The 16,850-nt window shown below is 47.4% G+C and overlaps 1 protein-coding gene across 1 annotated transcript in view; it reads right to left on the bottom strand.

Annotated features, from left to right (window-relative positions):
- LOC126538795 (uncharacterized) overlaps positions 1 to 14,048 on the bottom strand; it is a 46,747-nt gene extending 32,699 nt beyond the window's left edge. The window contains exon 1 of the mRNA XM_072284089.1: positions 13,843 to 14,048. Within this exon, the coding sequence (XP_072140190.1) occupies positions 13,843 to 14,048 (206 nt within the window). The remainder of the gene's footprint in view (positions 1 to 13,842) is intronic.
- Between the last annotated feature and the right edge of the window lie 2,802 nt (positions 14,049 to 16,850).

The raw sequence follows: 16,850 nt of genomic DNA, 5'->3' as shown, positions 1-16,850 counted from the left end.
CGCGCTTGCTTTCGGCATCCAATCCGTTCGGACGCCAACGCTAGCCAAAGTGCTGCGCGGCACGCTCCGCTCAGGCAGCTTCTAAGCGGACCGTGTTCCTCGCTCCGCTATCCCGCTTACGGCTAAGCGTGCGGCGCATGCGCATTCGCGCTTCCGCTCCGCTTAACTGCTTAGCGGAGCGTAAACACGCTCAACTAAAACACTCTAATAGAGAGTTTTAGCCCAGCGGGTTTACGGCCAGCGGAGCGGAGCGGGCGAGCGGAGACGCGACTGCGCATGCGCACCACGCTGAGGCGGCCAGCGGTTTTACGGAGCAGCGTTTACGCCGGAAAGCACTCCCCAGCGGAGGGTATACGCAGCGCGCGAGCGTGCGTAAGCGCGCGCGGGCGTGTATGGGAAATGCAAGATGGCAGCCGCGAACATGAACGCCGGCAGTTCTGCATCGACGACGGCGACTGCGGCGCTGACCCGTACATTAGTACTCAGTACATTATTAACAAATAATGTACTGAGAACATGTAATATATCTTTATTCAACATTTCTTGCATAATAAGAGCAAGCGTAATTCAAATTCATTTCTCAGTAACTCCTATTCGGACCACTAGGTGGGGCAGCAGAGCGCCCCGCTCTTTACCCCGCTCGAGCGGGTGAGTGATCCGCCGGGCTAAAATTCTTTTTTCGCGAGCCGCTCCGCTGGCGCAACGGTGGCGACCTCGAGCGGAGCGAAACGTAAACCCGCTGAGCTAAAAGTCTCTATTCCCGTGACCGCTGTCACTCTGCGCGGTGACAGCGATCGCATTAGCTTGCGCTGGAACGGACGCGAAATTTGTGATCAGTGACAGCAAAACTGCCATACAAAATTTTAGCAAGGGAAGGATCTCGCCCTTAGCGGCCAGAATCCTAGGCCAGGGAAAGCTAGATAGAAAAATTCAAATAATTTGGACTCCGGCGCACGAAGCCGTCCCCGGCAACGAGGTGGCCCACGAGCTGGCTCGAGATCTCTACCGCCGAGCCGCTACGGGGCCCCTCGATGACCGAGGGAGAGGAGAGGGCATGCTAAAATATGGGGAGATCACGCAGCATTATAGATTGGCTCGTAGACTGGTATCCCCGCCAGACCCAAAATTAAACAGACAAGCAGTCGCGTGGAGACGACTACAAACTTATACATATCCGCACCCGGTTATGGCGAACCACATGTTCCCCGAGGCCAGGAGCGATAAATGTAATCTTTGTGGGGCGAGAGGTACCCTCGACCACATAATATGGGAATGTCCGTACTCTCCTGGGAGAACGCACAAAATAGGTAGTAGAGACACCTGGGAGACCCTGCTGGGCAGCTCGGACTCTGAACTACAGCTCCGGCTCGTCCAACTGGCTGAAGAGGCTGCTGGGACCCAAGACCTCCCAGCCTGCATCTGAGGCGGCGGCACTCGGCCCCTGACCTGCGTGTCGGGGGGTGGGTAGATCACCTTACCCGTTGGACATTAAAGTTTATTCTATCTGCATTTAAATCTGCACGTCTTTTTCTTTCTATGTGGAGATGTAAAGGCACGGGAGAAGGTTCTGACAGAGCGATCACGCTACCTGGTATGTTCAGGTTCAGATTTACTCTGATAGCTTCGGAATACGTGACAATTATAGTGCATTCATATGAAATTGAAATGAAATAGTTTGTATTCGCGGGCGTTTCAGAATAAAGCACAGCAGAAAAAGTCGTGAGTTATTCCACTCTTTGAAGATGGTTGTCATGGAGGCGTCACATAATTTTGAACAAAGGCATGAACTCATTTATTATGTTGATGGGTGATCATCATGACTAAAGGTACGCACACTCTCATTGTCTTGATCGGTATTGAACATTTCACTGGCAACTGCCGTCATATTCTTTGATAATATCAAGTCGAAGCACGCACGCCGCTGGGTGGTCGGTTGCGCCGGATCACTGTGGCATCGCAAGATACATGTCCGCCACACAGAACACGCAAACCGCTCCCTTTCCGGTACATACACATCCTCTATGAAAACACCGACAACAACAACTGGGGTAGTGTGATCGGAGCTTATTCACGCAATATGAGCAGCCATGAACCTTACCGGACTTTGAGTCATTGCATTTTTGCTTGCTTACGGGGGCATGGGCCATTGCACACGGGGTACCCATTGGTGATGACATCTCCATTGATGACAGTTTTCTATATGCTGTTCTGTACGTTGTGTGCAGGATTAGAAAGAATTTAAGCATTGTTTGCCTTACTTTGCTGAGCTCTTGTAGCCTCTGTCTTACGTGGCTAAGCGCCATTGTATTTTTTGCATCCTTACGGGAGCATGAATGCTTACGGCGGGAGGAGCCATTGATAATGACAGTTTTTGGTCCCGGGGAACAAAAATGCATGGAACCCTAGCCAAATACAGCTTTGCTGTAAAAATAAGGTTCGGTATAAATGGTTGGAAGCGGCTGAAGAAACGGCGCGCTTTTCTGCTTCTGCATTTCCCGGACTATCACATGACTTAAATTTCGTAAGTCTGTTTGCTATGTGGTCACGTGCTCCATTTCATGAATATCAGGATAGTGCAATACGGTAATTTCGTGCAGGTAATCACTTTAAAAAGAATTGAAGTTATACTTGAACCAGCGATATCTTTTTACAATATACCTGAAGATTGTTTCGTGCGGCACGAATACACGTGGTTGCTCTTTCTGCAATATCCGAAAATCAGTCTTACTTAGCAGTCATACATTTTTTGGAAGAAATTGTGGGGTTTTCAGTACCAAAATCACGATATGATTACGAGGCGTGCCGTGGTGGCAGACTCCGGAAAAATTTGCGCCATGTGAGGTTCTCGAACGCGCACCTAAATCTAGCACGTTCGTTTCCGTATTTCACCCACATCTAAATGCGGCCGTGGTGGTATTTCTAGACATAGCAGACTGGTCACGCACAGGAGATGTGCCATGCCGGAAGCCAACACAGAAGAAATATACATTCATTAAACAGAAACTCGTTTTCTATGACGCTACTCATTGTTACAATAAAATGAACCACCTGCAGTTCCGCTGTATACAACACTATATTGGCACAGCTTTTGCAGAGCCAACGTTGAGATCTCGTATATAGGGATCACCTCACACCGGCATTGGCATTGATTGGAGGTTGCTCCTAGGCCGCTTTTCTTTTCTGGTCGATGACTCACCGCTGCTGCTGCTGCTATTACTACTGCTACAACTGCTACTGCTGCAACTGCTACTGCTGCAACTGCTACTGCTGCTTCTGCTGGTAAGCATGAAAGACGCATAGTGTAAGAAAAAAATGCAAGCCGAAGTTGGCATTGTTCACTTCGACTGTCGTGACACGTAGTGTTAGACTGCCCCGTTTTAGAGATCGGTCCATATATTTTGTCAAAAGACTGATAGCTCCTTATTGGGCCTTCATAATGAACGACACGCGCAAAGCGCTTCAGGACATGGTCGCGACTCTGGCTCGATATCACAACACCCCTTTGACAGAACTGGAAAACACCCTACTCCGTCCCAGAGCGGGTCCCATAAAAAAGTGGTACGCACGTCCTTGCAAAGATATCTGCGAGTGCTCCAGAACTACTGACCTGCTACATTTGGCAGAGTAAATGCCTGGGTTTCCGCCGAAAACTAGCACACTTGCAGCAATACATTACCTCTCTCGCACCACATACTTCCCCCGGTGTTTTCGCATTACAAGACACCGAAGAACCGGCTAAGCTTTCGGGGTACACAGCGTACACAGCACTTTATGATGATAACGGCTGGTCCCAATAACCACACTAGTTAATCTAAACATTCTGGTTATATAGCATGACAAAGGCATCGATACAGCAGCCCACATTCTCCTGGAGCTTACTCCGTCGGCAACGCGGACGCAACAGAGCCTCTTCATCCTGAGTGTATACAGCAGCCCCAAACAACAACAACCTAGGTTTTTACGACTTTTCACCGAACGGGATCAAGTAGCTATGGAAGCCCCCCTGCTAATCGCAGGGGACTTATGCGCCCGTGCGGTCGCATGGGGATACACGGTGGACCGCCGAAAGAGAAGGCAACTATGGCTTGAAGGACACAGTCCAGGTCTTACTGTTGTCACGGATTCAACTTGTCCCACTCGCACGGCAAATAGCGCTAGCAGAGACGCTACTCAGTACCTGACATTCCCAAATCGAATTCTGCAGGCAGACTGCATGAACACAAAAGCCTACTTTGGCAGCGACCACTATTTCATCCAAACAGCAGTTAAAGCGGGCCCGCGGAATCTAGGACCGCCAACTACGCGTCACGAATTGCGAAGCTTTCTGGCAGGCGGGAGCCCTCGCCTCTTTCTGCGGTACCTAACCCCCTTTGGAAGGTTGGGACGCATCCTTGCTACAAGATGTGAGCGAAGCCGCTATATTGGTGCCTGAGGAAGCCAATCTGCAGGAGGCACATAGCAAGTTACTGTATGTATGGGAAGCTCTCGCAAGTCTGCAACGGAGATGCGAACACAAGCTCGACGTATTAGCCCTCCCATCCTTCACATAGAAGACTAGCACCACAACTTGTCAAAATTGCCACAGCACATGCGACGGCATATTGAGGCAATCAAACCTCCCCAAGTCGTTGAATATACTCCATTGCCTCCGCGAATCGGCCAACAGAATGAACACACAGCAGCGCAGCTTGCGAAAGATTATTCACAGCCATCCGAGCACGGACGCACAAGTTCCTCAAGAGTTGATAGACGGCCACGTCGGACCTGATCCTACTACACCCACTCTAGCATACACTGGCACTGTTAACGACCACCTGGACGCGCCCATACAAGCAGCAGAAGTACGTGAAGCCATTCTCGCACTCCGCCCTAACTCAGCCTCGGGACATGATGCCATTACTAACAAAATGTTTCGCAACCTGGATGCGGATTCTCTACTAGCCCGCACAGATTATTTTAACGCGAATTGGGAACTGAACACCTCCCTTCGCAATGGAAAGAAGCCAAAATCAAGATTCTCAAACCAGGGAAGCGCCTCCTACTCAAAAACCTCCGGCCTATCTCCTTTACTTCATGTGTCGGAAAGGTCCTTGAACACGTCATATTCGCACGCTTTCGCAGACGTATTAACGCCAACGATCTTTTCCCCAATACCATGGTTGACTTACGCGCTAAACTTTCTGCTCAAGATATCATGATTCAGTTCAAGCACCAAATTATCTATGATGATAAAGGCTCCAGGCTGGACACCAGAGCCATCTTGGGATTATACCTTACAAAGGCCTTCGGTAACGTCACGCATGAGGCCATACTGACCCAACCGGCACAACTCCATCTTGGAAAGCGAACATGTAACTACGTAAAGAAATTTCTTACAGGTCGCACGGCCATCGTCAGCATCGGAGAGCTGCAGTCGCCAATTATTCACTTCGGCAACAAAGCCACGCCGCAAGCATCGCTTCTGTCCCCTTTTCTCCTTAACGTGGCCTTGCTCGGACTACCGCCTCGATAAGACATCATCCCCAACCTCAAGCATAGCCTCTACGCAGACGGCATCCCCCTGTGGGTCATCGGGGGAAGCGACGGAGACATTCAAGACACGCTGCAGCAAGCCATCAACGACGTTGTTGCATACGTCGAACAGCGCAGCCTGGTGTGCTCCCCAAAGGAATTGGAGCTCCTTCTATCCAAACCTAAGTCGCCTTTTGTGACGCTGAAGTGCGCATGCACAGCGCCCTAGCGGCTGAGGACGGAAGTGATTTCTGAAGTGCACAGAACTACCGGCCGGACTCGACTCTCTCGGACGAGAGAGTCGAGTCTGGCCGTGACAATCGCTGCACTTTTAAATTGAATAGGGTGCAAGCCGGTTCTCTTAGACCCTACAGACCGGCACATATCCCTTTCTGGCCGTTCTACACGATGTTTAGCACGACGTGTATCGCGAAGACGCCTGCCCGTACTGTGGGCAGACCTCCACTCTAGCAGACATGCTCTGCGAGTACGGGTCGAGATACCCCAAGTTCAGTGAGGAGAGGTGGGATTCGCTTCGGTGTAGCCCCGCTCTAGACAAGCAAATTCTAGCTGACCGGCGTACCCACCACCGGGCCAGTGCCGGTCCCGACATGCCGGTCCCGACGTGGGACTAGCCGGGTGCGCGATGAGGTTGCATCCTCGTCGGACCTCCAATAAAATTGTTTCACTCACTTGTGAGCCTCGCCATTCTCGCTGCCCCGCGCACGGAACACCTTTCGAACATCAGCGCCATCAAAATATGGCGCGACGCCAATGTCGTCTGTCGCCTGTGGCTGCACTTCCCGCAACCATCCCTGCAGGACAACGCGGTTTGTCCGATTCCCGTCGATAAAACGCGATCAACAGCGCCGTGAAGCCTCTATTAGGGCTACGAAGCGGCAAGATGCGCAATGGCGTCCATGGCAGCACTTTGTCACAGGTGTAGTATTGGCATATGTAGTTTGCCTCTCTGTTTTTGTCGTTACTGACTCATACGAATAATCTCGGCAAAGACGCAAATGTATGTTTGAGCTAGCGAAACAAACTATCTCTGAGCTTATGCGAGCCGGCTCAGGGACAGGGAAAGTGTTTCTTTTTCTTTTTTGCTATCGTCTCTTTGCAGTCCCCGCTAGAACGCTGTCATTTATAAACTTCAAACCGCCCACACTTGGAGCTTTAGAACCGCTCGTGACGTCCGTGTAGTTATCCGTCGAGCCAAGCGCGCCTGCGCTGCCGGGCTGACGTGGCAAACAGCGTGCACTGTGAAAGTAGCTGATGGTGCTAGTCACCAATCGTTGTTACGTGTCGTTTCGTAATTCTTGTCGGTACTATGTAATCTTTACTTGGAGAACGCCTATGTTAGTTTAGGAAATCGTGATGTAGTACGGTATGCACTCATTTTCCCGTGCGGCGTCTTCAGGAGTCGAGTGGCGCATTTTATTGTGTAACTCGCACATTTCAGGGGCGCCTTCGTGGTCGCCCAGACATGTGGGCTTCATACAGACGCTCTTTGTGTAAATAATTAAATAAATAAATTAACGGCGTACGCTACAGCAACCAGGTCTGAATATGCGTTTCAATATTCCAGCAGCTTACAATGTGGAAAGTATGGATTGCAACCACACGTGCTGCAGTGCCAAAAACTGCTGCGAGAAGCGAGGCAACAACGTGCCCTCTAATGCGCCATGGGTGGATCGGCACTTCTCTGCAATCTACGCACGCAAGGCTGTGCACATTCTCGTTGTTTTTCTTTTGTTGCAAACATGTGGTAGTTCTTTTTTTACATTTTGTTGTTCGTCTGTTCAACATTATTCCCGCTGAGTTTTATCATGCGGCGTGTGCGCTTTTTTCTTTCCTGGTTAGCAGTCATTTTTGTTTATCGCTGTAATCGAAATAAAACCCTCCAGTTGATATCTGCACCTCGTTGTGTGTTTATTAAGTCTGCCTCTGCGCTTTCTTGGCTAATTTATCGCAAGAACGATGCTGCAAGACGCAAAGTAGATAATTGAACCTTTCTGTAAATAGAGATTTATAGTACAATTTCTTGCTAATAATGAGCACGTGCACGCAGAAACCTTTAAATGCAAACTGTAACCGTATTACTTTCCGCGCAATATGCCTAGTCGCAGATAGTGCAGTTAGCGCAACTTCCGTAAACTATGTTTTTGTTTAAAACGCAGGTGCATATGTAATAAATGCTCACAAATATTCAGGCCTACCCGCCGTGGTTGCTTAGCAGTTGCTTAGGACTGCTGAGCACGAGGTCGCGGGATGGAATCCCGGCCACGGCAGCTGCTATTTGACGGCGGCTAAGTGCTAAAAAAAGGTGTGAGTGGGACCAACACAAGAGTGGACATGGCAGAACAGTAAGGCGCTTGTCCTTGTCGCCTTACTATTGTCCCGTGTCCACTCTCGCACAGGTCATATCAGTTAGTTGGTGTGGGTTTAATGCCAAAAAGGCAACTAAGGCCATGCTGTGCCAGTCACAAGACAAAATAAAACGGAACGTTAGAGCAGGTAAGCCTGCATTACATTATAGTTGGTGTAAAGAACCAATTTTTTCTAAACGTCGAACAGGTTAGGAAATGGCACTAGGGGGTCTTCTGCTAGAAGTAGGGCAGAGTTTAATGGAGTGTGCAAATTATACAGGCTGTGTAAAAACCTCCGTCTCAGTGTGTCGATGTGTGGACATATTAGGATGTGCATGACTGTAAGAGCTTCATTATGTTTTTCGCAAGTTCGCGGGTTTTCCTTTCGGAGAAGGAAATGGTGCGTCAGAAGTGCGCGTCCAATTCGAAGTCGACACAAGATCACCTCGCAGAACCGTTCCTGGTGACTGCATGAGTTCCACTCGCAAATTTCAGGTTTAATTAGATGTAGCTTCTTGCTTAAACAGTTGTCCCAATCGCGTTGCCATTTTGACGTCAAGGCCTTCCGAATCGCATTGTTGACACTGTCTTTATATGGAAGTGCTGTATTTTCAATGTTTTTGTACGCTGCCATTGATGCGCATCTATCTGCAGCTTCGTTACCCAATATCCCAACATGGCTTGGCACCCAACAAAACCTAATGATCTGCCATATTTGTTTGACAATAATGCGTTCAAAATATCGCCTGACAAGGGTTCACTTTGGGATTGCATGGGTAGAGGCTTCAGTACGCTTAATGAATCCGTGTATATGACGGTGTTTTCAAGTTTGTCAGCAATGATCTTATGAACCAGCGTCCATATTGCGTACACTTCGGCTGTGTAGACAGAGACATGCTGAGGTAGTCGAATACTTGTTTCCCACTTTTCTGTTACGGCCCCCACACCCGCGTGTTTGTTTTAGAGCCATCTGTATCAAATTCCATGTAATTTTTATACTTGTCTTGAAGAGCGCGGAATTCTTGTATGATGTGTTCATGTGGTGTGACTTTTCTTTAAATGTGTTAGTCTCCAGACACCTAACGCTGTGAAATCACACCGCGGGGGCAACCGTTCTGGCTTTCTGGCAACCTGGAGGACTTCCCGAGGGATGTCATAATCCCGACAGTATTGTTCGTATCGCAGGATAGGCGGCCTAATCATGTTTGGTTTATTTGTGTAATGTAAGGGTCAGCTGCACAGTGTGACGATGTTGCAGCATATGTGTTCTGGAGAGGATCGGATTCTGAGTATGTAGGAAAAAGTTAGTGGCGCTCTGCGATGCTGTAAAGCAGACTCATTACATTCAACATGCAAACTCTGGATAGGTGATGTTCTGTAAGCACCGCATGCCAGTCGTAGTCCTAGGTTATGAACTGGATCAAGCCGTCGGACGTAAGATAGTCTGGCTGAACCATACATGATGCTACCGTAGTCTAATATACTACGCACCAAAGTGCGGTAGATGCGTAGCAGGCATTTACGGTCAGAGCCCCACCGTTTCCGGGAGGGGATTTTTAGAATGTTAAGTGCATTGTTCGCTTTGATTTTACTACTATTTATGTGTGCGAGAAAGTTCAACTTTTTATTCAAACAGAACACCCAGAAACTTGTGTTATTTTTTTACCGGTAGTGTGGCTTCCTGTAGTTTGAGGATCGGATCTGGTTGTAGGCCTCTTTTTTGTGTAAAGACAACACTAATAGTTTCTTCACTTGAGAAGCGAAAGCCATTTTCAGATGCCTACTGCGTTAGTTTGTTCAATGTAATTTGAATTTGTCGTTCGCAGGTTGCCATGTTCGATGCACGACACGCAATTTGTAGATCATCCACATATAGTGAGTGCATTACAGAGGATGGAATTACATTATTGAGCCAGTTCATTTTCACCACAAACAATGTTGTGCTTAATACACATTCCTCAGGTATACCGTTTTCTTGAATAAGTACGTGGGACAGCACCGTTCCTAAACGCACTTGGAATGTTCGATCGGACATGAAATCTGCAAGACATTTAAGCATTCTACCGCCGATCTCTAAATCCGCTAAGTCCTTTAAAATACCAAACCTCCATGTTGTGTCGTACGCCTTTTCTAGATAAAAAAAACTGTGAGACAGTATTGCTTGTGTAGAAAGGCTACACGTATCTCGTGTTCTAGCCGAACTAAATGATCTGTTGTAGAGCAGCCTTTCTTGTACCCACACTGATGCTTATCGAGCAGGTTCTCAGTTTGAAGGACGTATGCCAATCTGATGTTTATAATGGATTCATAGGACTTGGCAAGACAGCTTGTGAGTGCTATAGGTCGGTAGCTGGTAGCTGTTGTAGGATGCATTCCTGGTTTTAAAAAAGGGATGATAATGTTTTTTTTTTCTACTCATTCGGCATTTTTCTTGTTTCCCAGATTATGTTGAAGCGGAGCAATGTCTTAACTGCATTTGGAGATATGTGTGCGAGCATTGTGTAATGTAACCTGTCCGGACCTGGCGCTGTTTTTTTGCCAGTAGTGAGTACTCTGCTGATTTCCGGAAGTGTTAAGGGGGCATTATATGATCTCTCGGAACTTCCTGTTGTCGGAAGCTTTTGTTTTTCTGCTGATTGTTTATATTTTTGAAATTCAATGGAATAGTTTATTGAGCTTGATATGTTATGGAAATGCTGCCCTAATATGTCTGCTTGTTAATTTAAATTCGTTTGTGTGCCTAGAGGTGAGAGTATGGGGATCATATAAGGAGCGTACTCGCTTCTAAACTTACGAAGCTTATCCCACATTCGTTTGGATGTTATTGAGCTATTGATGGAGGATACATACGTTTGCCAAGACTGTCTTTCGGCTTGCTTACGCGTGTACCTGGCTTTCGCCTTTGCTTTTTTGAAATACAGGAGGTGATATTGTGTTGGGTATCGCCGAAAGATACCCCACACTTTATTTTGTGTTTTCTTTAGTTTGAGTACATTCATTCGTCCACCAGTGTTTTAGTTTTTTCCTAAAGAAGGCGGAGGATTCCTGGATCGTCTGTTCTGCTGCAGCAAGTATGGAGGCAATAATGTTTTCATTCATTTCGTCTATCGTTTGATCATCTGATATGTCATCCAGACTGGCCTTCTCGCTGAAGAGAGGCCAGTCTGCTAGATGGAGTTTCCAACGGGTTGATCTTAATGTTACTGTAGGGAAAGGATGTTTTTTTCAATAATGCCGGGCATATGATCACTACCATAAGGATTGTTAGTAACACTACATTTAAAATAGATGAAGAGAGATGGAGTGCACAGCGCCAGATCTAGACAGCTCACAGCTTCTGTGCTTGGGGAGCGGTAGGTTGCTGCACCAGTGTTTGAAAGGCATATTTCGTTTGTCAGGATAAAATCTTCAAGTGTTTGTCCCCTGGTGTCAGTTGCTTTACTACCCCATAATATGTCATGAGCGTTAAAATCACCCGCTAATAAGAAACATTTAGGTAGCTGGTTTAGAGTTAACCCCAGATCTTTTACAGTAAAATGTGATGATGTGTGTGGTTTAGTGGCGCAAGGGCCAGATATGGCCAAAGAGCGCCAAGACAGTGTTAGTGATTTCGCGGTGGAATGATGGGTCCTGTGAAGAAGATGTGACTTGGCTGTAAAGTGGCCTAAAAATAGTCGCTGTAAAGTGCGTAAAATCTACGTGCTGTAAAATTATGGCGATGACTAATGACGAATACTATGAACATTAAAATTCATCGTAGAAGAATGATGCACTATTTAAAATATGCGAGATATTAAATTGCTTACAGCACTACTGCCTCGCCAGAGCCCTTGAACCACAAAGGCCTAGAGGCATGTGCTATTCAAAATAATTATCACAGCAGCATCATCTGAAGAGAGGAGGCGCTACGAACATGTGGGGCTAATAACGTGCAACACAACATCTAAAAAAACCGAGGACTGCGTTGGTGTCAATGAGTGGTTCTGGACCATGTAACATAACAGGATGAAGGGCGATGTGCTGCCGGTATGCTAAGAGAAAATATTTCTTTCTTTCAGCTTCGGCTTCCCGACACTCCAGTAGGACGTGGAGGACGGTCAGCCTCTCCCCGCATCTACCACAGGTTGGAGGCTCGTTTCCCGTGAGTAAAAAGTTGTGTGCCAAATGTGTGTCCTATTCTTAGACGACAGAATAGGTCATCTGTCCGGCGGGATTTTGTTACAGGAGGCCAGAAACCTAATTGTGGCTTTATTACATGCAGCTTATTATTTGTTTCCAGGTCCCACAAGTGTTGCCAGCAGTTTCGCAGTTTTCTTCTTAAGAAAGGCTTCAGGTCTGTGACAGAGACCGAAGCAGTAGGATTAACTGCATGCATTGATATTGATGTGGCCATCTGGTCCGCTAGAACGTTACCCTCGATGCCCCTATGTCCATGCACCCAGCATATAATCACATGTTGGTTAGATATATATGCTTTGCACAGGACAGAGTAGAGTTCATTATTTACCGGATTTTTGTGGTTACAGAATGACATCAAGGCCTTCACAACACTAAGGGAGTCCGTATATATAACTGATTTCTGGAGTTTTGATTTCTTTATATGCTTTACAACCGACAACAGTGCGTAGGCATCGGCCGTAAAGATACTGGTTTCCGGATGTAGTACATCGGATTCCGAGAAGGATGGACCGACGGCTGCATAGGACACCCCGTCGTGTGACTTCGATGCATCTGTGTAGAACTCCGTGCAGGAGTATTTGTACTGGAGTTCCCGGAAATGCATTTGGATTTCAATCTCTGGAGCATGCTTTGTGACTTGCACAAAAGATATATCGCATTGTATGAGCTGCCACTCCCAAGGAGGTAGCAGCTCGGCTGGATGCATTAGGCGGAGCTCGAGGAGTGGGACATGCATTTGATCACTAAGCTCCCTCACACGCAGCGAGAAAGGCTGTCTTACGGAGGGACGATTATGAAAGAGTGTAGCATATGTCATATCGTTAATGGTATTAAAACACGGATGTTGAGGATTAGAGTGGACTTTCAGAAAATATGTTTGGCTGATGTATGTTCTCTGCAGATGAAGTGACCACTCATTTGATTCTGCATATAAACTTTCAATGGGACTTGTTCTGAAAGCTCCAGTGACCAGTCAGATTCCTAGATGGTGGACCGGATCTAGCATCTTTAGCGCGCTCGGGGCTGCAGAATGATAGATCACGGCACCGTAGTCCAGCCGTGATCGAATGAGGCTCTTGTTAAGATTCATTAAACATTTCCTGTCGCTGCCCCATGTTGTGTGGGATAACACTAAGTAAGTTCGTTGTTTTTAAGCATTTGACCTTGAGGTACTTTACGTGTGCAATAAAAGTTAATTTAGAATAAAGTAAAATGTGAATGTGGTGGTATGTACATCGAAAAAATGGTAATGGTTATGTGTGCTAAAACCGTGACAGCAACGACTTCTATGTGACTACTAATGGAAACTTCTCTAGGTGCAATGCCACTCTGTAGAACAATAGCTACACCATCCGAAAGCCGGTTCGCCTGAGTACGGTCGCGCCGTACAACAGTGAAGCCTTTTAAAATGTTTTTGCGCTTTTTGCCTAAGTTTCTTTCTTGTAAGCACAAGGACACAGGAGAGAGGTTACTTAACATGTCTTTGATGTCACCTAAGTTGTGTAAAAGCCCTCTACAATTCCAATGGATAATAAAAGACATGTTGAAATAGAAATGTAAGAAATGGCACTGCGGAAAATGTAAGAGGTGAGATGTTAGGTGACATGGATTTAAAAAGGCTAATACAAATGAGCGATAACTTTTAGGTTATCATTTCTTATTTTGAGTGGTTACTTGGATTTTGTCCCTCTTACCACGCTCGACAGAACGCTTGTCCTTCGGTGTCAGTGACACCGGGGTTCTTGTGTGGACCTCTATCGCTCTCTCTGAGGCGCTGGAAGACCGAGAGTTTTGCGCCGAGACGCGTCTCGGCGCCTTGGAGTTCCCTTGATCTTTGATCTTAGGGCCCTGCGGGACTGGTGTCTGCAGGGCCTCTGAAGAGGATGGAACAGCGCCGGCTGCTTCCACCACGAGTGCGGGAGGGATCACGGCGGGTCCACTATGCGTGGTCTCGGTGGACTCCTGAGACCTCTGTGACGCTGCCCCCATCTGCGTAACATCGGCGTAACTTCTTCGAGGAAGGTACGATAGCCGCTTTCTGGCTTCATAGAACGAGATTTTTTCCTTTGACAGTTAGAGCAATGACTTCTTTTTCTTTTTTCCAGCAAGGGCAGGACCGTGAATAAGCTGGATGATCTCCCTTGCAGTTAACACAATGTAGGGAAGAAGTGCAGTTCTCAGATTGGTGTTCGTTGGAGCTGCATTTAGCACAAGTTGTTTGTCCTCGGCATGCATGTGAAGCGTGTCCAAACCTTTGGCACTTGAAACATCGTCTGGGGTTTGGGATATATGGTCTCACATTGACTTTAACATAACCTGCATCGAGCGAAGCAGGCGTTACGCTTGTTCCGAAGGTGAGTATAACGTGTTTGGTGGGGATTTCTAGATCGTTTATGCGGATTACTATTCTCTGTACTTTGGTAACATTTTGTTCCTGGAAACCTTCCAGCAGTTCCTCGTCGCTTAATCCAATAAAGTCTTCTTCAGATATTACTCTCCTGCTTGTATTGAGTGTTCTGTGGGCTGAAACAGTCACTGTCGCCTAGCCAATACTGGTAAGTTCAGAAAGCTTATCTACTTGATCTTTATTATTCAGTTATAGGAGGAGGTCTCCGCTAGACATTTTGGAGGCTTTGTATGTCCATCCGATTTCATCTTTCAGGCATTTCGCTACAAGGAATGGAGATAACTTTCTTACTGGCATGTTGGTTTCGCTGTGGATTACATAGTACTTGGGGAAAGATGGAGCGTTGCTACGAAAGGAGAATTGGAATGGTACTTCGGTGCGGCATCTTTTCAGACGCCGATCATAGACTGCAGAGGCTTGCGCTGCCAAATGAAAATGTGTTTGTTCGGCAACAGCGGCGACCGCTGACCATGGAGTCCAACGAAGGGGACGTGGCAGAGCTTGCGTACAAGTCTGCACTACTCCGGTCGTATGCCATCACTATAACCAAATATGGCGTACCCAAGGTAAGATAGCCACACAAGGTTAACCCTTGCCGCCAAGGAGAAAGGCAGTACACAGAAGAGAGAAGATAGGAAAGGCCAGAAAGTGAGAGAGAAAGACGAAGATTCGACGAGAAAGAGACAGGAAGAGGCGACTGCCGATTTCCCCCGGGTGGGTCAGTCCGGGGGTGCCGTCTACGTGAAGTAGAGGCCAAAGAGGTGTGTTGCCTCCGCCGGGGGGCCTTAAAGGTCCAAACACCCGGCATCGGCTCAACCCCCATGATCCCCCTGTCCCCGGTCACGGCTGAGCCGCGCACGGCTACACACGGGAGGGTACAGCCCTCGTGTGCTCGGGTACGTGGTATCGCAACACACCAAACGCCTGCTGACGCAGGCGCCCCTGCGGGGACAGCTCACATCAGTAAGTAAAAACACTCGTGTGCTTAAATTTAGATGCAGGGTAAAGGACACCACTTGGTCCAAATTTCCGGTGTCGCCCAGTACGGCGTACCTCATAATCAGTTCGTGGTTTCGGCAGATAAAACGCCACAATTTAAATATTCAGGCTTTTTTCCACCGAAGAAAATACGAAAACTGCACCCCCCCCCCCCCCCATCGCAAGTATCGTGCGCCGCATAGAACGCTTGACCTAGAGTGTTATGGGAATCAGCGCCACGCCCTCCAAGATTAGGCGGTGTCGAAAAATCTCGGAGGCATCTGCCAGTATTCTCGGACCATCCTTGAGGTAGCACATGTGATATAGTAATGACAGTTTCCATCGGAATTGTTTATGAGCATAAGTAGTTATGGGTTGTGAACTCGAAAGCATCATGTCCGATTGAACGTTGCTGAGCGGTCCTTCAAGTTGTATACTTCTGGCGGTCAAGCGCTTGGCGCGCTATGATTTGGCCTTGCCGTGGCTCACCTGGTACGAATGTGAGAGCTTCCACAGACAAGGAACGCGCGGATAACACAGGCTACAGAGAGGCAAAGTGAGGGTGGCGTGGCGGTGATGACTTCATCCCTCCCTGGCGCACGAAATGGTCACGTGACGTGGCGTCGCAGCCAATGGCAAGTCGTTCGCTGCTGCAGACGCCGCCGGCTTTTCGCTCAACGGGCCATTTAACGCTGTCACATCAAAAATTACCAATTGAGAGCCTAGTCTAGACTAGTCGAATTCTTCTGTTGCTCACACTACGTAGCTATAACTAATTTAGGCAAGCTAAAATATTACTCCCTTTCGTCTTTGTTAGGTTATCATCTGGCTTTATTATGTTTCTTTTTGCCAACGGGTACTCATGACACCCAGTGTCTTCTCACCAATTGTTGATGAACTCCATATTAGTCCTTGAATGGCCCGAAGAGTGTTCTTTACTATAGAAATCTCAAACGACGCAACGTATATCGGTCTTACTAGGCCTGAAGCCTGGAAAAGTATGGGTGGTATGAAGCAATAAATCGCGTCGACTGAGGCCGAGTTGTTTTCGAACGCGCAGTCGCCCATGTATTTGTACTGCCAAGAGGGGAATACTTGAAAATCAAATGTTTTCTTCATATCTTATGGTATTGTTTGGAATGAGTCGAGTATCTTCTAGGCCATGTATGTCAAAGCGAATTTCTTTTGTAATGCCACCCAATAATTCGCCCCTTTGGTACGTTTTGCTTCGACATGGTGCTTTCCTATAATTTGCAAACACTAAAATGAGCATCATAATCAGCCTATATCCTGTCCACTGCAGGACGAAGGCATCTCGCTGTGATCTCCAATTACTCAGGCGCCAAGAGATTCCACCTAGCGCCTGCGAATTACTTAATTTGATTTTCCCACCTAAACTTCTGTTG

This window comes from Dermacentor andersoni, chromosome 8 (genome assembly GCF_023375885.2).
Source record: "Dermacentor andersoni chromosome 8, qqDerAnde1_hic_scaffold, whole genome shotgun sequence".
In the NCBI taxonomy this organism is placed as follows: domain Eukaryota; kingdom Metazoa; phylum Arthropoda; class Arachnida; order Ixodida; family Ixodidae; genus Dermacentor; species Dermacentor andersoni.
This window is presented reverse-complemented; position numbering and strand designations above follow the sequence as displayed.